This window comes from Caretta caretta, chromosome 2 (genome assembly GCF_965140235.1).
Source record: "Caretta caretta isolate rCarCar2 chromosome 2, rCarCar1.hap1, whole genome shotgun sequence".
Taxonomy (NCBI): Eukaryota; Metazoa; Chordata; order Testudines; family Cheloniidae; genus Caretta; species Caretta caretta.
In genome coordinates this window covers 179,186,254-179,210,255 of record NC_134207.1, presented here as the reverse complement: position 1 = coordinate 179,210,255, position 24,002 = coordinate 179,186,254, and the positions used below count along the sequence as shown (strand labels likewise).

At 43.4% G+C, this 24,002-nt stretch overlaps 1 protein-coding gene across 1 annotated transcript in view; it reads right to left on the bottom strand.

The window, feature by feature from the left end:
* Positions 1-14,258, bottom strand: part of LOC142068397 (uncharacterized) — a 66,918-nt gene extending 52,660 nt beyond the window's left edge. Inside the window, exons 1-2 of the mRNA XM_075124743.1 lie at positions 14,152-14,258; positions 13,561-14,033 (exon numbers count right to left, since the gene is read on the bottom strand). Coding sequence (XP_074980844.1) covers positions 13,561-14,033; positions 14,152-14,194 — 516 coding nt within the window. The 5' untranslated portion in view covers positions 14,195-14,258. The remainder of the gene's footprint in view (positions 1-13,560; positions 14,034-14,151) is intronic.
* Between the last annotated feature and the right edge of the window lie 9,744 nt (positions 14,259-24,002).

Here is a 24,002-nt window from a genome sequence, read left to right as displayed (position 1 = left end):
AAAAGATTAAATGGACACAAATCAGATGTCAAGAATTATAACATTCATAAACCAGTCGGAGAACACTTCAATCTCTCTGGTCACGCGATTACAGACATGAAAGTTGCGATATTACAACAAAAAAACTTCAAAACCAGACTCCAGCGAGAGACTATTGAATTGGAATTCATTTGCAAATTGGATACAATTAACTTAGGCTTGAATAGAGACTGGGAGTGGCTAAGTCATTATGCAAGGTAACCTATTTCCCCTTGTTTTTTCCTAACCCGCCCCCCCCCAGATGTTCTTGTTAAACCCTGGATTTGTGCTGGAAATGGCCCACCTTGATTATCATACACATTGTAAGGAGAGTGGTCACTTTAGATAAGCTATTACCAACAGGAGATTGGGTTTGTGTGTTTGGGGGGGGGGGGGGGAGAAAACCTGGATTTGTGCTGGAAATGGCCCAACTTGATTATCATACACATTGTAAGGAGAGTGATCACTTTAGATAAGCTATTACCAGCAGGAGAGTGGGGTGGGGGGAGAGAAAACCTTTTGTAGTGGTAAACACCTATTTTTTCATGCTTTGTGTGTATAAAAAGATCTTCTATACTTTCCACAGTATGCATCCGATGAAGTGAGCTGTAGCTCACGAAAGCTTATGCTCAAATAAATTGGTTAGTCTCTAAGGTGCCACAAGTAATCCTTTTCTTTTTGCGAATACAGAATAACACGGCTGTTACTATGAAAACTGATATAGCTGAAAGAATTCAGCTATGAAGATACTGACTACTTCAGAGATTGCTTCTTTTGTTTTAATTGAGAAGTATGACATTGTTACTTATTTCACAGTTGTTTAATTTTATGCATCTTTATGAATTTTAGTTAAAGAATTAGAGTAATATCAAAGCTAAGACAAATTTTTGCAACTGTGCCAAGGACCTGCATGCTTATGGTGGCACATCCTCTGAAAAATGTCATTAAACAGTTGATCTTTAGAAATATTCATTAACTTGAAAAAAATCTACTTTACATCTATCAGTAAAAATTGCAGGTTTGCTCTGGGTTGAAAAGTTGATGTATTTGGGATCAGATCCTATGAGGCGCTAACAACCCTAACTTGCACTGAAGTCTACAGGAATGGATGGTGTTCAGCACCTCACTGTAAGTGCTCTGTACTTCACAAGATCTAGCTTACAATTGTTGACCTTAATTGTGATAAAAAGCTTTTCTATGATCACAATAAGCCTCTTTATTTTTGCATTACCGTAATTACCACATAACTTACCTGTTACAATGAGCTTGGTACCGGAGCCAAATACTTTGATGAGAATACCACTGGTAGTACTAAGTATCACAGTGAGCAAATCCTTTGCAAAAATCTATACAGAGCGGGTATCTTTTTGTTGATGAACAAGTAGGTGTTGCTTTAAAATAAATCTGATTTGCTATATAAATTACTTTCAGACATTACAATAAAATAGTAAATAAGGAGAGTACCCGTAAAATAATGTGAAAACTGTGGGGGAGACTGACAAAGGCACAAAAGGCATTTTGGTGTCGAACTATCATTGAATTTCAATGGGCATTGGGCACATAAATGCCATTGATAAAATGGCTTAGATTAAGGGTGTTGAATATTTTGTGGAAAGGAACAAATTACATTTTAGTTTGTGGTTCACTGGCTGAGTTTATAAAATTAAGCCTGTACACTACCATCATTCCGCATCTCCCAATGATAACAATAGATTGAGGGTAGAATATAGCCTTTAAAATGGGTATATTCATGGGGAAATTTCTGGCTAATTCCTGCCATGTGGTGTAATCAGGAATATTATCAACAGAAACCTTTTTCTGTTCAGCAATATTTGTACAACACCGGGATTAGGCACTCAGCAAGGATGATTTAGCAGGATCGAGAGAGAAGAATATGCTTGAAGACACAGAATACTCTGAACCTCCTTAAATCCAAACATGACTAAAATATTTGAACAATTGAAAATATCTTTTAAAATATCTGTCTCCCTCTATCACGTACCTGGTCTTTATGTAAAAAATAAGCAAAGCTCTTTATTCCCCATTACTGTATGGAATCAAGAAGATTTTACTGCATTTTGGCCATAAAGTTAAACACATACTCAAATTCTTTGCTGAATAGGAATAGAAACATGCTTAAGGCCTTACTGAACTGGAGTCTTTATTAGGAAAGAAAACACAATTGCATAAATGTATTGTTACTATAAATGTACTCCTTAATGCTATCTAAGGGCCACATTCTGCAAGTGCTGAATGTCCTCAACTCCCATTTGAATTAATGAACTTTGAAGTACCTCAAAACCTCATAGGACTGGGTGCTAAATATACTATATTATATAAAGAACATAAATTCTACATTTCACATTTACTGCTAACAATAGGCTTAGTTCTACTTCTGAACCTAGTGAGGAGGGCTTTAAACTAGGTTCACCGGGGGAAGGAGACCAAAGCCCTGAGGTAAGTGGGACAGCGGGATACCGGGAGGAAGCACAGGCAGGAATGTCTGTGAGGGGAGGGCTCCTGCCTCATACTGGGAATGAGGGGCGATCAACAGGTTATCTCAAGTGCTTATATACAAATGCACAAAGCCTTGGAAACAAGCAGGGAGAACTGGAGGTCCTGGTGATGTCAAGGAACTATGACGTGATCGGAATAACAGAGACTTGGTGGGATAACTCACATAACTGGAGTACTGTCATGGATGGTTATAAACTGTTCAGGAAGGACAGGCAGGGCAGAAAAGGTGGGGGAGTAGCACTGTATGTAAGGGAGCAGTATGACTGCTCAGAGCTCTGGTACGAAACTGCAGAAAAACCTGAGTGTCTCTGGATTAAGTTTAGAAGTGTGAGCAACAGGAGTGATGTAGTGGTGGGAGTCTGCTATAGACCACCGGACCAGGGGGATGAGGTAGATGAGGCTTTCTTCCGGCAGCTCACGGAAGCTACTAGATCGCATGCCCTGATTCTCATGGGTGACTTTAATTTTCCTGATATCTGCTGGGAGAGCAATACAGCGGTGCATAGACAATCCAGGAAGTTTTTGGAAAGCGTAGGGGACAATTTCCTGGCGCAAGTGCTAGAGGAGCCAACTAGGGGGGGCGCTTTTCTTGACCTGCTGCTCACAAACCGGGTAGAATTAGTGGGGGAAGCAAAAGTGGATGGGAATCTGGGAGGCAGTGACCATGAGTTGGTTGAGTTCAGGATCCTGATGCAGGGAAGAAAGGTAAGCAGCAGGATACGGACCCTGGACTTCAGGAAAGCAGACTTCGACTCCCTCAGGGAACGGATGGCCAGGATCCCCTGGGGGACTAACTTGAAGGGGAAAGGAGTCCAGGAGAGCTGGCTGTATTTCAAGGAATCCCTGTTGAGGTTACAGGGACAAACCATCCCGATGAGTCGAAAGAATAGTAAATATGGCAGGCGACCAGCTTGGCTTAATAGTGAAATCCTAGCGGATCTTAAACATAAAAAAGAAGCTTACAAGAAGTGGAAGGTTGGACATATGACCAGGGAAGAGTATAAAAATATTGCTCGGGCATGTAGGAATGATATCAGGAGGGCCAAATCGCACCTGGAGCTGCAGCTAGCCAGAGATGTCAAGAGTAACAAGAAGGGTTTCTTCAGGTATGTTGGCAACAAGAAGAAAGCCAAGGAAAGTGTGGGCCCCTTACTGAATGAGGGAGGCAACCTAGTGACAGAGGATGTGGAAAAAGCTAATGTACTCAATGCTTTTTTTGCCTCTGTTTTCACTAACAAGGTCAGCTCCCAGACTGCTGCGCTGGGCATCGCAAAATGGGGAAGAGATGGCCAGCCCTCTGTGGAGATAGAGGTGGTTAGGGACTATTTAGAAAAGCTGGACGTGCACAAGTCCATGGGGCCGGACGAGTTGCATCCGAGAGTGCTGAAGGAATTGGCGGCTGTGATTGCAGAGCCATTGGCCATTATCTTTGAAAACTTGTGGCGAACGGGGGAAGTCCCGGATGACTGGAAAAAGGCTAATGTAGTGCCAATCTTTAAAAAAGGGAAGAAGGAGGATCCTGGGAACTACAGGCCAGTCAGCCTCACCTCAGTCCCTGGAAAAATCATGGAGCAGGTCCTCAAAGAATCAATCCTGAAGCACTTGCATGAGAGGAAAGTGATCAGGAACAGTCAGCATGGATTCACCAAGGGAAGGTCATGCCTGACTAATCTAATCGCCTTTTATGATGAGATTACTGGTTCTGTGGATGAAGGGAAAGCAGTGGATGTATTGTTTCTTGACTTTAGCAAAGCTTTTGACACGGTCTCCCACAGTATTCTTGTCAGCAAGTTAAGGAAGTATGGGCTGGATGAATGCACTATAAGGTGGGTAGAAAGCTGGCTAGATTGTCAGGCTCAACGGGTAGTGATCAATGGCTCCATGTCTAGTTGGCAGCCGGTATCAAGTGGAGTGCCCCAAGGGTCGGTCCTGGGGCCGGTGTTGTTCAATATCTTCATAAATGATCTGGAGGATGGTGTGGATTGCACTCTCAGCAAATTTGCGGATGATACTAAACTGGGAGGAGTGGTAGATACGCTGGAGGGGAGGGATAGGATACAGAAGGACCTAGACAAATTGGAGGATTGGGCCAAAAGAAATCTGATGAGGTTCAATAAGGATAAGTGCAGGGTCCTGCACTTAGGACGGAAGAACCCAATGCACAGCTACAGACTAGGGACCGAATGGCTAGGCAGCAGTTCTGCGGAAAAGGACCTAGGGGTGACAGTGGACGAGAAGCTGGATATGAGTCAGCAGTGTGCCCTTGTTGCCAAGAAGGCCAATGGCATTTTGGGATGTATAAGTAGGGGCATAGCGAGCAGATCGAGGGACATGATCGTTCCCCTCTATTCGACATTGGTGAGGCCTCATTTGGAGTACTGTGTCCAGTTTTGGGCCCCACACTTCAAGAAGGATGTGGATAAATTGGAGAGAGTCCAGCGAAGGGCAACAAAAATGATTAGGGGTCTGGAACACATGACTTATGAGGAGAGGATGAGGGAGCTGGGATTGTTTAGCCTGCAGAAGAGAAGAATGAGGGGGGATTTGATAGCTGCTTTCAACTACCTGAAAGGGGGTTCCAAAGAGGATGGCTCTAGACTGTTCTCAATGGTAGCAGATGACAGAACGAGGAATAATGGTCTCAAGTTGCAGTGGGGGAGGTTTAGATTGGATATTAGGAAAAACTTTTTCACTAAGAGGGTGGTGAAACACTGGAATGCGTTACCTAGGGAGGTGGTAGAATCTCCTTCCTTAGAGGTTTTTAAGGTCAGGCTTGACAAAGCCCTGGCTGGGATGATTTAACTGGGAATTGGTCCTGCTTTGAGCAGGGGGTTGGACTAGATGACCTTCTGGGGTCCCTTCCAACCCTGATATTCTATGATTCTATGATTCTATGAATAGTTTTGCATAATCATCTCACAGTCTTTGGTTCTTTCTGATTTAGAGAGACTAGTATGGGTGAAATCCTGACCCCAGTGAAGTCAATTGGAATTTTTGCCTTTGACTTCAGTATATTTATGAATAGCTTGATTTTGTCCTGGATAACAAGCATAGTAAATGCCCAGAGTAAATGTATGCTTTGAAAACATCTTGAGAAACTTACTTGAAACAAACAGTTTGATGCCAGAGCCAAAGTTCTTTATTCCATACTCACATCACTGAAATTTTTTACAAAAACTAATGAATCATGAAGGTATGAATTTCACTGAATTCGAGTTCTGAAGTTCATATTTTAAATACAAAGTGCACAATCTTAACAAGACTTGCTATAGGCCAGGATGTTATGTGAGTATTAAACTGAGTTTTTGCACTTTGTGAATTCCTGTTGTTTTTTCTACCAAAAATGTTTTCTGCTCCTTGACATACATCACTCCATGGCAAATTGATTGGGGTGAATTTGTGGTCACCATGCAATTCCATTCATTTCAGTGGATGAGCAGGATTTAGTCCTATGATCTCCAATGTGCCTGGATAGGAAGGATGGTCTTGTGGTTAAAGCAACAGAATGGAACTGAGGAGATTTGTCTTTGTTTCTGGCTCTCCCTGTGTGACCTGCGGAAAATCACTACCTCTGTGCTTCACTTTACTTTTTATACATAAAAGGGAAAATTACTTGCATAAAACCACTTACTGAGAGCCTGAACACTGTTTCATCTCAGACAATTTTCCTTCTTTAGTCATCAAACACTGATATTGTCCTAACAATAACAAACTTTTTAATAATCTCACAGCTGCTAAACTGAAACCTGTACTGTGAATTATACACTTGCTGGCATTTGGACTCTTTCAATGGAGTTGCACGAGAGATGAACTTGCCCAATATTTTAAATTTAAAGCTCTCCATTTCCCTCCTTCCCAATTCTTAACGGCTATTAAGTAAATATTCCAGACATTTACTCTTGTATTCAATTTACTCATTATGATCAAATACTCCCCTCAGTCAATCCATTGGTGTCCTTGGGAGTTCCACATTCTGATCAAGAGCAAGACATGGCTTAGGTGCAAATTCCTTGTCTTATATTAATTTATTCGGTACAATTTTTTTTGTCCTTTGATTCTATTTACCAAAAGAAAAACAATCAAGAATAAAAATTCTTACCAGAAACAACTAGTTTGGTTCCTGTGCCAAAGTACTTGATCCCACTTGAAGTATCATGTTGACTTTTTGTTTTACAAGAAGCTGTGGTTCTTTACTTATGCTGCTGTGTCCTTGCTCAAATAACCAGGCATCTGGGAAAATAATTCTAATGAACTATTCCTGGTTTCTTGACTGCTTGGAGAGTTTTAATAATTTCACATTTTTGTGACATCATAAAGCTGATACATAAATTCTCTCCACAGTGATTCTATTTGCATGTTCTTGCAAATGAATCCTCATTCCTTAAATGAATCCTCATTCCTTAAAATGGAAACTAGATGACAGCTTCTGTTTGATAATGGTTTAAATAACCCTTGGATCAGGCGGTTCTCAAACATTTTCATTGTGTGGTCCACAGATGAAAAGAGAGATTGTCTCTTGGATTACAACTCCTCTCCCTTTCCCAATAGCATTGACCACCTCCTACTTCTCCCATTGCAATCACATCACATCTCTGTAGCAACTGCTTACATGGAAAAATGATACCTGGAGAGAATTTCATTCTTAGGTGTATTACTGAAATTTGATAGATGGTAATGAGGAGGAACCAGCATTATGTGATCTGCCAGCCCTCTACAGACCAGCACAAAGTGTTCCATGAACTGCTGCTGGGAACCTATATCCTAGATATATATTTTGCTACCCAACTGTATGTTATTCTGAATTCTGTATTACCTATTTACTGGTATCTTTTTACATGGCTGCTGGGGAGGGAAAAAATATTTTCCTCTGCATACACAGACACTTTAAAACAGAACAGAGATCTGAGGAAACCCACCTGGAAGATGATTTAGCAAGTGTAAGGCAACGAACGAGAATATTTGTTCTCTCTCTCTCTCTCTTTCTGTGTCTCACAGGCACCCTCCCCCATTCCCCTGAAGAATAATTCTGGGAAATCACTGACTGTGTATGAAAAATTGAAAAGGAACACATATAGAGAGGGCCCTCAAAAATGTACAGGTGGTTGTGTCAAAGGGGTTGTCTACCCAAGACTTTTTTGGGATCTCTCCCAGCATTGCAGTAGTGTGGCAGTTCAATGATGAGACAGAACACAGCTTTATGCAAGCAAGCAGGCTGGTCAGCTGAGATGGGCTGTTCTGCCCCCCGCCTTCCACCTTCTCCTTTTCTTATATTTCTCCCCCCTAAGCATTACACACTGCTACCGCAAAAAGATACACAAAGGAATGTATGACGTTGATTAATATACTTATTTACCATCCTTTATCTACTACAATCCTGGTTCTCAGGCCTTGAGCCCAGGCTAAGAAAGCTTCCCACAGTCGCTGTCCCAACAATCAAGTTCTCATGGTTCATATCTAGCCCTTGTCCTTGGATAGAGCAATGTGTGCATTGCTTCTACAAAACAGTCAGGGTGTGCCCTGCCTGCTTCCAGGTGGAATAGCTAAACATGAACCCTTCACAGTAGTGCTGGTGAATCTTCACAGGTCAGCACTGGGAGAACTGGTGTAGTGAGAACGATGGTGTTCACCGCCATTTTGTCACCAGGTCTTCAGACGTGCTCTGAGCAGGGTTAAGTGACACCAGCATAAAAATGCCGGCACTAGCACTGCTGCTGTGCTGTCATTGGCCGGGTTGTACTGATATTAGCACAACAGCGGCAGGTTTCACAACATAAGTCCATTGTTGCCCCTCTACCAGGCAAATCTACCAACTCACAATCGTACGTTCTAGTTGTTATAATATGATTGGTCTTGCCGATAGGGAGAAAGCAAAACAGAGTTTAGCCATATTGTAGTCATCACACATAATAGCTTGCACTCTTGTAGCACTTTCCATCCAAGAATTTCAATGAGCTTTAATGCATTAAGCTTCAATGCCTATGTGAGGTAGGTATTATTCACAGCAGGGGAAACTGAAACCCAGGGAGGTTAAGTGACTTGGTCACACAAGAAGTGTGTGAAAGAGCCAGGCATCAAATCCAGATCTCCTGAGGCCTTATCTTGTACTTTAACCATAAGACCATCCTTCTTCTCCCACAATGCAGACACACACCTTCCTAAGACTGAAAGAGCAACAGAGGTCAGAAAGAATGGATGATGCAGTCTCTCAAGAAGAATTTATTCTCTAGGAAGAAGTAAGTTCCCCAAATCCTATGAAGACTCTGTAGGCTATGTTGCTGATCTCAATAAGTGACAAAAGAAAAGGTAAAGTCAGAGTGGACTGTGTTTCATGCAGCCTGGTCTCCCTTTTGAACTGAGATATAGAAATCTTTGGCAATGACATCTAGCGTTCTAGCTCCTGACATTTATCTGTGTAGAGCTAGTATGGGTGAGCTAGTTTATCATCAACAAAAAGAGAGCAAATAATAGGTAAAAAATTCAAAAGCACCTAAACAAATTAGGAATCCAATCCCATTAAATTTCATGATTGTTGGACTCCTGATTCATTTTAAGTACTTTTGAAAATTTAACCTGATATCTGCAGGAACTTTAATGTGATCCAGTTTGCCTCATTCACAAAAGCACCATTTCAAACTGCTCTGACTAGATGCTGAAAAGCATTTGAGCAACTGGAATGACCCTTCCTCATCTTTACCCTAAGGAAATAGGATTGGAAACTTATTCCTATATATGGGCATATGCTGTCGAGAGGCATCCACAGGCTACTCTTCTAGTCAGTGGCTAAGAAGGATTTGTCACTCAAGAACCATGAGGAAGGGAAGCTGTTTAATGTCATTCTTTTGTAGCAACTTGGGTAATCCTGGCTCATAGCAACTGGGATCGCCTTAATGTGTCACCACTCAGACACTGCAGGGATGAGTGATAAATAACAATATAAAATAGCCATAAAAGGCTACAGACTACCTGCGGAATCTGGGTTAGGTTGTAAGGACTGGCCAAAGTCTCCCCACTTCTAGGCCCCAAGAACAGTGAATAGAAGGATGATCTTCTTTCCTTCTCCTCTTGCTGACTATTTCTATTTTAAATGTGCAACCATAGTTATACATTCACATAGGCTGGATCACAGTTGCTAAAAGTTTTTTTTTTTTAAATCAGCCTTAAGCAGAAAACTGGCATGGAAAGTTTGAGTCAGAACAGTTTAAGTTTGGTAAAGATAAAAGCAACTGAAAAGAGTGTCTTTTAATGCGAAGATTCAGGCAAGCTTAACTTGCAGACATCTATAATTAAAGTGTGCCACCTTTAATTAAAATGTTTGTCCATACCACACACCTTGAAATCCAAGCCCTGCCAGTGTGTCTCTCTTATCACTTCATCCACCTCAATAAAGTCATTTTTATTAAATGTGTCTGGCTTCATACTCTTGAAAGGTTGTGGCCCAGAATGCAGAGTGGGTTTTTGTATGGGTTGTCTATGGCTTTCTAGTACTGTGCGATCCCAGGCGGCACAATAATAGGTTGCAGCATCATCTGGGGTTAGTTGGTGTACTCTGAGATTAGAGGTGGACCCAGAAACATCATTTCTAGCTTCAAACTTTTTGCTATCAAAGCCTTCTTCCATAAAAGCTGATCCTGATCCAATATACAGAATCCTCTTTGGAGCTGCCCCAGGGTTCTGTCGATACCAGTGTATATAATTACTGTTAAAATCAAAACTAGAAATTTTACAGCTCATACGTGCACTTTTAGATACCGTTCTGGTGAAAGACAATGGAGTTTGTAGCAGAGTTATTTGCGAATATCCATCTAGAAAGAAAAAAGGAGAAATGATACTATAAACCTGAAGCCGAAGGAATTTGGAAAGTGTTTGGTAGCTGAAGGAATGTGTACATGTGGGAAAGAACAGAATGGAAAAATGACTTACAAGACCATGTCGAAGTCACAATAAGAACCTGCAGCAGTAACATTCTCACTGGCTGGGTTGAACTTGAAACAGACGACTATGAAATAACCCCTCAGTTGGAGAGAGGTGCAGCTGGGGAGAGGAAATGGGTTGTTTAAGCCATATCCAATGATAGCTCTCCTGGCTGCAAATGTGTGGGGCTAAGTTTTCAGAAGAGTCAAACTATGTATGTAGTCAGGTGGTCAGAAGCTAAAATCCCAGGATCGGGGAGGGGGCTGAAGTCTCATCTGTTTTCATAAACCAGCTGGAGGGGTAAAAATGTTTGCAAATCAAGGATTGTGTCCTCCAGATAATGCAGCCACACATTCTAAAGCAGAAGTGAAGGCAAGTATGGTAAAACTTGTGTAGTTGTTTGCATAGAATCCCATCTGATTTCCATCTGTCAGGGGTTTTTTTTTTGGTTTGTTTTACAGGCAGAGGAAGCAGGGGCATGCACAGGAATTTAAATTTGACCTTTTGGATGGGCACGTTGGAACAGTGTCCGGGGGTCGGGGACAGGAGCAGGGGCTGGGTCAGTGTCCAGGGCTGGGGCTGGAGCAGTGCATGGCCAGGACTGGGGCAATGAACAGTGGTCGGCCGCCAGGGCTGGAGTAGCGGCCAGGGCTGGGGCTGGAGCTAGAGCAGAAATGTATTTTTTTAGATGAATACTGGGGGGGGGGGGCTGTGCCCCTGCTTGCCCCCACTTGTGCATGCTTCTGGGCACAGGCATATTAGGAGAGCATGTAAAGTGGTTATTAGCACGCTTCATTGCTGCTAGAGGTGCCTAAATCTGTGCTCAGTTGCTCACATGGGCCAGCACTGATGTCCATGCTGGCTGGGCAGGTGCACGCTCCCTCCCATTATAAATCTGAGTCTGCGTCTTCTCTCAGGTGTACACATAGTCACTGGGCTGCACACCCGTCATTGTCAGTTCAGTTGTGTGCTATTGGTGCCGTCTACTGGATTCTGTATTACCCATTTACTGGTATCTTTTTACATGGCTGCTGGGGAGGGAAAAAAATATTTTCCTCTGCATACACAGACACTTTAAAACAGAACAGAGATCTGAGGAAACCCACTTGGAAGATGATTTAGCAAGTGTAAGGAAATGAATGAGAATATTTGTTCTCTCTCTCTCTCTCTTTCTGTGTCTCACAGGCACCCCCCATTCCCCTGAAGAATAATTCTGGGAAATTACTGACTGTGTATGAAAAATTGAAAAGGAACACACATAGAGAGGGCCCTCAAAAATGTACAGGTGGTTGTGTCAAAGGGGTTGTCTACCCAAGACTGTTTTGGGATCGCTCCCAGCATTGCAGTAGTGCTGGTGAATCTTCACAGGTCAGCACTGGGAGAACTGGTGTAGTGAGAACGATGGTGTTCACCGCCATTTTGTCACCAGGTCTTCAGACGTGCTCTGAGCAGGGTTAAGTGACACCAGCATAAAAATGCCGGCACTAGCACTGCTGCTGTGCTGTCATTGGCCGGGTTGTACTGATATTAGCACAACAGCGGCAGGTTTCACAACATAAGTCCATTGTTGCCCCTCTACCAGGCAAATCTACCAACTCACAATCGTACGTTCTAGTTGTTATAATATGATTGGTCTTGCCGATAGGGAGAAAGCAAAACAGAGTTTAGCCATATTGTAGTCATCACACATAATAGCTTGCACTCTTGTAGCACTTTCCATCCAAGAATTTCAATGAGCTTTAATGCATTAAGCTTCAATGCCTATGTGAGGTAGGTATTATTCACAGCAGGGGAAACTGAAACCCAGGGAGGTTAAGTGACTTGGTCACACAAGAAGTGTGTGAAAGAGCCAGGCATCAAATCCAGATCTCCTGAGGCCTTATCTTGTACTTTAACCATAAGACCATCCTTCTTCTCCCACAATGCAGACACACACCTTCCTAAGACTGAAAGAGCAACAGAGGTCAGAAAGAATGGATGATGCAGTCTCTCAAGAAGAATTTATTCTCTAGGAAGAAGTAAGTTCCCCAAATCCTATGAAGACTCTGTAGGCTATGTTGCTGATCTCAATAAGTGACAAAAGAAAAGGTAAAGTCAGAGTGGACTGTGTTTCATGCAGCCTGGTCTCCCTTTTGAACTGAGATATAGAAATCTTTGGCAATGACATCTAGCGTTCTAGCTCCTGACATTTATCTGTGTAGAGCTAGTATGGGTGAGCTAGTTTATCATCAACAAAAAGAGAGCAAATAATAGGTAAAAAATTCAAAAGCACCTAAACAAATTAGGAATCCAATCCCATTAAATTTCATGATTGTTGGACTCCTGATTCATTTTAAGTACTTTTGAAAATTTAACCTGATATCTGCAGGAACTTTAATGTGATCCAGTTTGCCTCATTCACAAAAGCACCATTTCAAACTGCTCTGACTAGATGCTGAAAAGCATTTGAGCAACTGGAATGACCCTTCCTCATCTTTACCCTAAGGAAATAGGATTGGAAACTTATTCCTATATATGGGCATATGCTGTCGAGAGGCATCCACAGGCTACTCTTCTAGTCAGTGGCTAAGAAGGATTTGTCACTCAAGAACCATGAGGAAGGGAAGCTGTTTAATGTCATTCTTTTGTAGCAACTTGGGTAATCCTGGCTCATAGCAACTGGGATCGCCTTAATGTGTCACCACTCAGACACTGCAAGGATGAGTGATAAATAACAATATAAAATAGCCATGAAAGGCTACAGACTACCTGCGGAATCTGGGTTAGGTTGTAAGGACTGGCCAAAGTCTCCCCACTTCTAGGCCCCAGGAACAGTGAATAGAAGGATGATCTTCTTTCCTTCTCCTCTTGCTGACTATTTCTATTTTAAATGTGCAACCATAGTTATACATTCACATAGGCTGGATCACAGTTGCTAAAAGTTTTTTTTTTTTAAATCAGCCTTAAGCAGAAAACTGGCATGGAAAGTTTGAGTCAGAACAGTTTAAGTTTGGTAAAGATAAAAGCAACTGAAAAGAGTGTCTTTTAATGCGAAGATTCAGGCAAGCTTAACTTGCAGACATCTATAATTAAAGTGTGCCACCTTTAATTAAAATATTTGTCTATACCACACACCTTGAAATCCAAGCCCTGCCAGTGTGTCTCTCTTATCACTTCATCCACCTCAATAAAGTCATTTTTATTAAATGTGTCTGGCTTCATACTCTTGAAAGGCTGTGGCTCAGAATGCAGAGTGGGTTTTTGTATGGGTTGTCTATGGCTTTCTAGTACTGTGTGATCCCAGACTGCACAATAATAGGTAGCAGCATCCTCTTCGGTTAGTTGGTGTACTCTGAGATTAGAGGTGGACCCAGACACATCATTTCTAGCTTCAAACTTTTTGCTATCAAAGCCTTCATCCATACTAACTGATCCTGATCCAATATACAGAATCCTCTTTGGAGCTGCCCCAGGGTTCTGACGATACCAGTGTATATAAGCACTGTTAAAATTAAAACCAGAAGTTTTACAGCTCATACGTGCACTTTTAGATACCGTTCTGGTGAAAGACAATGGAGTTTGTAGCAGAGTTATTTGCGAATATCCATCTAGAAAGAAAAAAGGAGAAATGATACTATAAACCTGAAGCCGAAGGAATTTGGAACGTGTCTGGTAGCTGAAGGAATGTGTACATGTGGGAAAGAACAGAATGGAAAAATGACTTACAAGACCATGTCAAAGTCACAATAAGAACCTGCAGCAGTAACATTCTCACTGGCTGGGTTGAACTTGAAACAGAGACTATGAAATAACCCTTCAGATGGAGAGGCAGGGAGAGAGGTGCAGCTGGGGAGAGGAAATGGGTTGTTTAAGCCATATCCAATGATAGCTCTCCTGGCTGCAAATGTATGGGGCTAAGTTTTCAGAAGAGTCAAACTATGTATGTAGTCAGGTGGTCAGAAGCTAAAATCCCAGGATGGGGGAGGGGGCTGAAGTCTCATCTGTTTTCATAAACCAGCTGGAGGGGTAAAAATGTTTGCAAATCAAGGATTGTGTCCTCCAGATAATGCAGCCACACATTCTAAAGCAGAAGTGAAGGCAAGTATGGTAAAACTTGTGCAGTTGTTTGCATAGAATCCCATCTGATTTCCATCTGTCAGGGGGGTTTTTTTTTGTTTGTTTTACAGGCAGAGGAAGCAGGGGCATGCACAGGAATTTAAATTTGACCTTTTGGATGGGCACGTTGGAACAGTATCCGGGGGTTGGGGACAGTAGCAGGGGCTGGGTCAGTGTCCAGGGCTGGGGCTGGAGCAGTGCATGGCCAGGACTGGGGCAGTGAACAGTGGTCGGCCGCCAGGGCTGGAGAAGCGGCCAGGGCTGGGGCTGGAGCTAGAACAGAAATACGTATTGTTTTAGATGACTACTGGTGGAGGGAGGGGGGAGGCTGTGCCCCTGCTTGCCCCCACTTGTGCATGCCCCTGGGCACAGGCATATGAGGAGAGCATGTAATGTGGTTATGAGCACGCTTCATTGCTCCTAGCAGTGCCTGAATCTGTGCTCAGTGGCTCACGTGGGCCAGCACCGATGTCCATGGTGGCTGGGCAGGAGCACGCTCCCTCCCATTACAAATCTGAGTCTGCGTCTTCTCTCAGGTGTACACATAGTCACTGGGCTGCACACCGGCCATTGTCAGTTCAGTTGTGTGCTATTGGTGCCCACTACTGAGATATGACACGTGCTCGTGTACATTAATAACTGACCTTATCCTGTCTTCCAAAAAAGGCCATTTGTACACTTAATTACTAGTATGTAATTTTGCTTCAAATGTGTAGGTAAAATGTTGCCACAAGGTTTCATTTTAAAGATATAATATAAGCACATCCCTATGAGATATTAAATAGCATATGTGATGGAGTGTGTACCGCACACTGGCAAAGAAAGAGTTAACCTGGGCCCCTACCAGACAGCAATTAGTGCACCCAGTTGCATCTGGAGGGTGGGCCAGGCCTAACTTAGAATTATGCTCAGCTAGGTAGGACTGGGTTGGTGAATTAAGGATGAATGCTAGCTGGGAGGAGTAGGCTGTCTATAGCTGCTTGCTACAGGGTTCTTGTATTGAAACCCAGAGTAGAGGGAAGGCCTGCCTGATTGCCCATGTTCCCCTACTGGCTGCCAAGGAAGGTGAGATAAGGGTTACTGAGCCCCAAGTTGGGCTGAAGATCTGTCATAAGGTCATTGGACTGTTTTGTGTGACTCTCTGTAACTCTGGAAGAGGTGGAAGTGAATGTGACCTGGTGGAGGGCTGAAGCACAAGGAGTAGACCATAGCAGGGCTCGAGTGGCTGTTGGCAGGAGGTACCCTAGCCTACAAAGAGGTGTTGGGAAGGGGGTTCTGGAGACTGAGCAGAGAACTGATCAGAGTTGGTAGTTGAGGGGACTGTGGGGATAGGTTTGGAGCTGGTAAGGGAACCTGTCCTTCCTGGGCAGGATGGCTAATGTACAATGAATTACTTTCATCTCTTAGTATTCTCCTAACCAACTCAACCCCCCCCTCAAATCCTTACACCCTCTCTTATAAAACTCTAAATGCACAATAGCTTTCCTCCAAGAAACTCCTTTATCTGCTAATGAGTTACAAAAAAAAACTGTACAGGGACTGGGTAGCAGTTTGTCTATTTAAACAGCCTGTTTTGGAAAGTGTCCTCTCTGGATCCGCTTGACCTTTAATTCTGCTTGATTGCACTTGCACAAATTATTGACTGGTGCTACTGGGCCACAAGACTGTGGTATGAAAGTCAGGATTTTCCTTCTCTGTGTTCCTCCAAATGTTCTTAAAAGCCCTTGATAGATACTGTGATACCCTGATTAGTGTATATGTGCAAAGAACAAGGATGATACCCCAAATGCTCATCTATGTGGCATAAACCCAGTCCTGCTAGCAGCTAAAGAAAACTCTTCCTCAGCCCAAGTGGAGGGGGCTGTGCTTTGGGATAGAAAGATCTGAAATGTATCCCTGCTGCTGCCAGGGAGTGCCAAGGCCACAGTGAGTAGCATAGTGACAATTTCAGTGGTCATGGATTTCTTTCTTTTCATTAAATGATGGAATGGAACTTCCACTCGGCTCTGACCGGGACATTTTCCAAATGTCAATTAGCCTCATCTGTCTACACTAGACTTTTTTTCCCTAAAATTTCTCTCAGTTTCTACCCTGGGTCCGTTCCACTGGTAGAAGCAAGTATGGGAATGCTGCTGTAGAAAGGTGCCTGTGGCTGCCAGCAGATTTATGTCTTTCAGGGTGTGTTGTCACTCTAGATTCACCTTGGCTCTTACACTGGTTTTAGCCAAAACCCCTCTCTCCTCCTCACACAAAACCCTTATGCCCAGGCTTGTGTGTGTTTTGAACCTGGGCTTGCTTGTCTGGCTGGGAGTGTATATTTACAGCCTGGGTTTTGCTCTAAGGTAAGACCAAAGCTGCCCACTTTGCAGTGGAGGTGCAGCTGAATCCTAGGTTGTGGAGCTCAGGTTTTGATAGTCCTTTAATGCCATCCCACAATTCCCTGGGGCTGTATTTTCTGGCCTTCTACCTACGGTACTAACTTCCCATTCACCTCAACTGGCTTTTATACCCGGTCAGCATTTAACCCTTCGTTTAATCCAGCCTGCTCTACCTCTGCCCTGCTCACCTCAGTCGAACAGCTTGAGAAGATCCTGTCCCAGCAGGTCCTACGTGGTCAAAGCATCAGGGTTCTCGTTGCTCTCTGGTGTGAGCACGGCAAAGAACATGATTTTGGGAGGTGCACCTGAAACCAGCATCTGTGCGAGAGCATCTGCAAGAGGCTGGCAGAGGAGGGGATCCAGCAGATGGCTCTCCAATGTTGGGAGTGAATCCGTGGCCCATCTACCTGCCCTTACTCTGAGGAGATTAACTGTGTGTTCACCACCACCCTGAGTATGGATCCCTCCCTTCTTGCATGACAGGCTTTTTGAGCTGGGAGAGTGTGAGTTCTAGACTGGTGCAGAGGGGATGAGGACAGCACCACAGGGTACTCTGGTGGCAGAGGAGCAGGAAAGAACCTGGACTAGACCCTGGAACAGACTTTGTGGCTATCGGGGCTGGGAAAGTCCTAGGTCTATGCTCTGAGGATGTGTGTGGGCCCAGGGAATGCGCTGGACAGGAAGCACCAGTGGAGCCAGAGCTGCTGCTGGGAAGTGGCCATTGCTGCCACCTTTGTTGTCACTATGGGGGAAAATCCCAGCAGAAGTGGGAGAGATTTCTGGATTACAACCAATAAAACTATTGTTATGGAGGATATTGATGTGCTATAGGGTGGCCTTAGCTTCAGTTGCGGGTGGAAGCCATGCCGGTTCCCTCGTCCCCCTTCCTTCAACCTCCCCACCATGTGTGATCCAACTGGGGGGTGGAATCTAAATGTACAACTGTTGATTTATTCTAGCACCTGTTGCATTGATGGTGGGAGGGAATCTGATCTGGGACGACAGGCTTAGCAAGCTTAAGTACATGTTTCCACATATTCTTCTTTCAAAAGCTGTCACACTGAAGTGCAGTTATTCCAATACTAGTATTACAGCGCTATGGCAGGAAGACTGCATTAGAATATAGCCCAGTGGCTGTACCATGTGACAACGTCTCCTGGTGACAATGGCATTGTGGTGTTGTGCATGCGTGGCACAATGTCTGGGGCGTCGGGGGATGTGTGGAGGCAGTTCCATTGTCTGCAAGTTTCTGCACCCTAGTTCAGAAGCCTGGTAATGTTTGTCTGAATTTTTTCCCCACTCCTAGTTCATGATTTTTCTCCTCTATTAAAAAATTCTTAGGCTTAAAGACAGTCAGGGATATTCCTGGACAGGGCGAACATCCAGAAATCACCCTGGGGGTGCTGGAACAATTTGTATATAGTCAGGGTGCTGAGAGCCATTTAACCAAACTGTAAAGCCTGCATATAACGGAAACCACTTCAAGTCAGGGGGTGCAGCAGCATCCCTAGTTCCAGCACTTATGACCACTCCAGTAGCTTACTAGCCCTCTCCACTCATTGATTTGCTGTTCAGTCAGCAGGGGGAAAAATGTCCTCATCTTGATAAATGGCCTTCTATCACAGGCTTGGTAAAGCTGCTTTCTCTTCCAATCAGGGTCCAAGTTGAGAGATAGGATAAGGGCTGTGTCTAGTTTCATACACTTGGCTCAGAGTGGGTTTTTGTACAGGCTGTTTATGGCTTTCTAACACTGTGCGATCCCAATAGGCACAATAATAGGTAGCTCCATCGTTAGGAGCTATTTCATTTACAGTTAGGGTAGAGATGGGTTGGTCAGACTTCTTTTCACAATTAAACTTGTTCTTATCGGAGTCTTTGTCAAAGACAGGTTTTCCAGATGAGATGTACAGAATCCGCTCTGGAGCTTCTCCAGGTCTTTGTCGATACCAGTGTATATAAGCATTCCCAAACTCCTGAATGCCAGAAGCCTCACAGTCTATACGTGCAGTTTTACCTTTTCCCCTGGTAACGGACAACTGAGCTTGTCTCAGATGTATTTGGGCGCATCCGTCTAGAAAGAGGGCAAGAAAAGAAAACCAGAAATTAACATAGAATGAATCTGGAACATGGTGAGTTGTGACTCAGCAATGTACAACTGTGTAGAAAAAGGATAAAAAAGAAACTTACAAGACAAAATTGAAGCCAGAATAACAACCTGAAGTAGTAACATTTTACAGGTTTTGCTTGGTCCTGCATCTATGAGAAATGTGACTGTTGGGATGGACAGAGTGGTGCCTTTGGGGACAGGAAGTGACTCATTTAGTTAACAGGGGATGAGGTTTTGCTGGCTGCATATGCTAATTTAAGATAAGTAGAGTTATGGCTGAAACTCATCCAAAGTTACTTTTATCAAAGAGGATTATCTGGCATAAAGCAAACTCTTCTGCGATCATTAGACCAGTGTAAATTGCATCATGGAAATCTGGGTAATAAAGGATTGGTCTTTGAATTATTTATATTACAGTGTTTTCCAGAGGCCTCTGTCTGGATGGTGTCCCCATTGTGTGAGGTACTAAACATAGCAATATATAGAGTGACGGTCCCAAAGATCTTCAGTCTAGAAGTGTATTTGCACCAGCAGAGAATATTTGGTACTTCATATTTAAATATACCATATCCCCCTGCCCTCCCCAACCAGAGTTGTCATTTGCCAGCAGATTTCTTGTAGGAGTCGCAGCAGGAGTGGGTCTTGAGAGGGATTCAAAGGAGATGAGGCTAGTGGTTTAGGGATTTGGGGGCGGGGGCATTCCACACAAAAGTGGTGGAAAAAAGCACCAAGATGTTTGTGGCCCGGGATGCAAACTTTGTTGCTTGTTTGTACAGTGCCCTGCAGTGTGGACCAGATCTGTGATTGGGATTCCTAGCTATGATTATAACTAATACAAAGATGAAGGGACAGGCAGAGAGCCATGTTGATGGCACAGTGAAGACTAATTTTCTTGGGGGTTATTTTCTTTCCCTGTTGAAGATGGGAGGTGCTGCCCTGAGGGTTGTGCTGTTGCCGGTACAGCACTCAGAACCCTTCTGAAGATATTAAGCACTTCCCAGGATCCTGCTCTCGCTGAGTTTCCCAGATGTGGAATATCACTTCCTACTTCAGTGTGAGACTATCCCTCTGCTTTATAAATAGAGTGATGTACAGACAGTGGCTATTATATCTGTGTGCTAATGCCCCCTATTGATATAGGATGGATGTGCAATTGTACATTTGCAGTCTATTTTGTCCTAGTTCTGAAAAAGGGCCAACTCTACACTGATGTTTTTGTCAAATTAATTTACGAGTAACCTCATGTTTTCTTAAACACTTCTTTGTGTCCTTGTGATGAGAGCTAATCCGATCCATGATGTCCTTTCTATATTGTAGCTCCATTAGTGTTCTTGTGTCTTTCTAGCATCATTCAATAAGCGATGCTTCCACTTCTGCCCTTCTTTCAAGTATCATCTGCAATCACACACTTTCCCCAGGGGTTCTGAAGAACCTGCTCCATTTATCCCCATTGCTCTAGTAACCTTCCTTAGACTATAAAATCCCTGGGGCAGGGACTCTTATTCTGTAAAGTTCCCTGAACGTTCATGCGAAGATTGAAATTCCACAGGATAATATCAGTTCAAGCAGAGTGTGGCCTGCTGTCACACCACGTGTTTTCTGCTGAACTGGCTTCAGAGACTAAAGATAGGCTGGTCCTTCAGAACAGAACTCTGTGGTTTTTATAAAGTGAACAATAAGGTCTTTGTGGTTCAGGGCTAATTAAAAGGAGAAAAGCAACCAAAATAAACTGACTCCTGTTTCCATCGGAGTAATATCAAAATGTAAAGTGGCCTGGCTGGTTTGCAGTGCCATTAGGTGACTTGTGGTCTGATCCAAAGCCCATTGAGGTCAAGGGAAAGACACTTAGGGCTTGACCCAATGGCCACTGAGATTCACAACTGGAATCTCTAGACACTAAAAAGAGGCTCTGTACCTGGGGAGGACACTATGCAGGATGAGCCCCAGTTACTGGGGAGTTATGAGGAAGTACATTATTGCACCTGCACACTGGGTTCAACGCTCCTGTTTTACTTTCACTTGCTTCCTGTTTCAGCAGATGAATGATGTCTGGATTGGGAGACTGTAGTGTCAGGCAGTTATGGGGTGAGAGCCTGGCCCCATTTCCTTCTCTAGAGCCAGATTTTTCTCCCCAAGTGTTCTGCTTCTCTAGACTGATGACAAGTCTCCACCCAGTCAGCCCATGGTAACCCCCACAGACAACTACTGACTGTCAGCTTCACCTAATATTCAGCGGGAAGATTTTTTTTTTTTTTACAGGGCAAGGGGCAGCTAAACACACAACTCCCATTGACTTGTAACGAGATTGGGTGCCTAACTCCCCTTTGTGCCCTAGGTGACCTCCTGCTCTTCTAGAGCTGACCTGTTCTTAGTGATGTATTTGGAAAATATGCACAAAATCAGCAGTTGCTGTTCATATCTAGCTGCAGAAGCCAATGAAGGCTATAGCTCAGAATGCAGAGTGGGTTTATGTACAGGCTGTCTACAGTTTTCTAACACTGTGTGGTCCCAGTAGTAAGTTGCAATGTCACTGGAGGTTATTTTGTTTATGGTCACTCTAAGTGTACACTGACCAAACTTCTTTTCAGCATTAAACTTTCCTTTCTCCATCTGAGACAGATAGCACTGAGATGAAAAGAATCAGCTCTGGAACTGCATCAGGTCTCTGCCTACATCAGTGTATAGGAGCCTTGCCAAAATCCTCAGATAGAGAAACATGACAGTCAATTCATAAGGTTTTATTTCCTTTCCTAGTGATGGACAGCTGAGGTTGGGTCAGACGCACTTCCGAGGAGCCATCTATGGAGAAACAAATATAATATATAAAAATAAAACTGAAATAATGTAAAGACTCTCCAGCAGCTGCTGTCAGGTACCAATGTACGCGGAGAGCAGTGTGAGTAGGGTGACCAGATTTCCTGATATTTTTATAGGGACAGTCCTTATATTCAGGGCTTTGCCTTATATAGGTGCCTTAACCCCTCCCCCGTCCCAATTTTTCACACTTGCTATCTTGTCACCCTAAGTGCAAGTAACACACTTACAGGAGCAAACGTCTCTAACAGCAACATTCTTCCTGCTCTTGTTAGAACTCCAGCCAGGGAATGTAAATGACGGTCTTGAATGGAGAGAGAGATGTAGACGGGGAGAGGAAGTGACTCATTTAGGTAACCTCAGTTAAGCGGTACTGGCTGTAGACGATTTATTGCAAGGTGAGGTAGAGTTACTGCTGCTCAGTATGACAACTTTGACCTTGAGTGAGGGTCAACCCTAGCACTGGCGTCAAATAGATTCCTTGGGTGTGTTTCAGGATCAGTGTTCATGAATATTATTACTGTCGTTTATTACTTTAGCAACCTGAGATACTGTGCTGGATCTGGGCCCCCGGGTGAAAACAAAGAGGCAAAGTCCTGCCTCACACTGCTGACAGCCTAAAAATACGAGTGACCTCTCAAGCTTGTGGGAAAGGGAAACGTCAAAATACCTTTTATTTTTAGTTTTTCCATGTCATTGTTTATGCACAAATACACTGGCTTTTGTTTTCTCCTCGCTCACCCCTAAAGCTCAGTCATTGTGTGTTAGCAGATTTCTTGTACATCCTGTGGAATAGAAATCTTGCAGAGGAGAAGGTAGCAATGTTCTCGATGAGATGAGGGCCCTTTTCCATGAGTATGTGGCAGTATGGAAGAAAGCACAAATGAATTTGTTGGAAAATGTACTAGGCGGGGGGGGGGGGGGGAGGAAGAGAAGAGCTGCTGACCATGCAGTTAAAACTGTAGTTGTCTTTCTGTCATCCACTTATCACTTGCCCAGGGAAGCTGCTGAGCCTTTCCTGATGAAGAGACTGAGTCAGTGCCCTCAGATCGCATGGATACCAGTGGAATTTGATGGTGTTCACGACTTTTCTGGAGACACTGAGCATCTGGCAGAATTCAGCTGTAGCATATTTTTCAGTCTTTAATTCTTCAGTTTTTCTCCTACTTAATTGTGATACTTGGCCATTTTACATCTCACTACTCATAACAGTGCTAATACATCTGTGTGCGAATGCCCTCGACTGAAATAGATGGCCTTGTCCATGGAGACTTCATTTCATCCCAGCTCTGAAAAAGGGCCAATTTATACCTGAAGGTGTCGCACAATTGATTTACAAGCAACTTCTTTCTTTTATTCAATATTAATTTTTATTGTCTTGCAGTGAGGACTAATCCACTGCAGAGAATTCTACTTTAAGTAGAGAAGAACTCTGTTCAGCTCTCATTTAGTGATCAAAGGGCCACCAAGAAAGTGGTGATCTGTATATTTCAAAAGCCATTTTTGTGAACAGACAATTCATTTCTCTATTAAACACAGAATAAAACAGCATGATCCCCCACAAAGGAATTTGTTTAGCTGTATAGGGCCTATGTCACATGACTGAGCAAATCTGGAACCATCCACTGGAGAGTAGTGTGGGTGTGTGCAACACACACAGAGCCTCCAATTCATTAGAGCATATGACAATTGCTTTTAACGTTCTACACTATAGCACTACTAATTTACATTTATACGACTATACTTTCCACCCTATCCAAAGAAACGTAGCAACAAATATACGGTATTTCAAAAGCAGAGTGACAAAGTATATAGATGGAGTGCTACCTCTTATAACCTTTCTTTGAACAGATCTAGCTGGTGAAAGGGAGTTAGGGCCAGATCGCTAAAGGAATTTAGGAGCCTGAACTTGGTCATCCAGAGAAACTTGTTCTGAATTCCAAGGATTTAAAAATCAGTTTGTACACAAGCAGCCATTTTCTAATCATGAGACCAGGAATAATCTCACAAAGAGGGTTGTACTGGATGTGGATGAGTGCGGACGTTTAAATGAGACTGAAAGCCTCCCACTGGAATTCTTGATGATGAGAATTGTCTGAGCCGTGCCTCATTAATTAAGGGCTGACTTACCTCTGACTCTTATGGGGATGTACAAGGGAGAG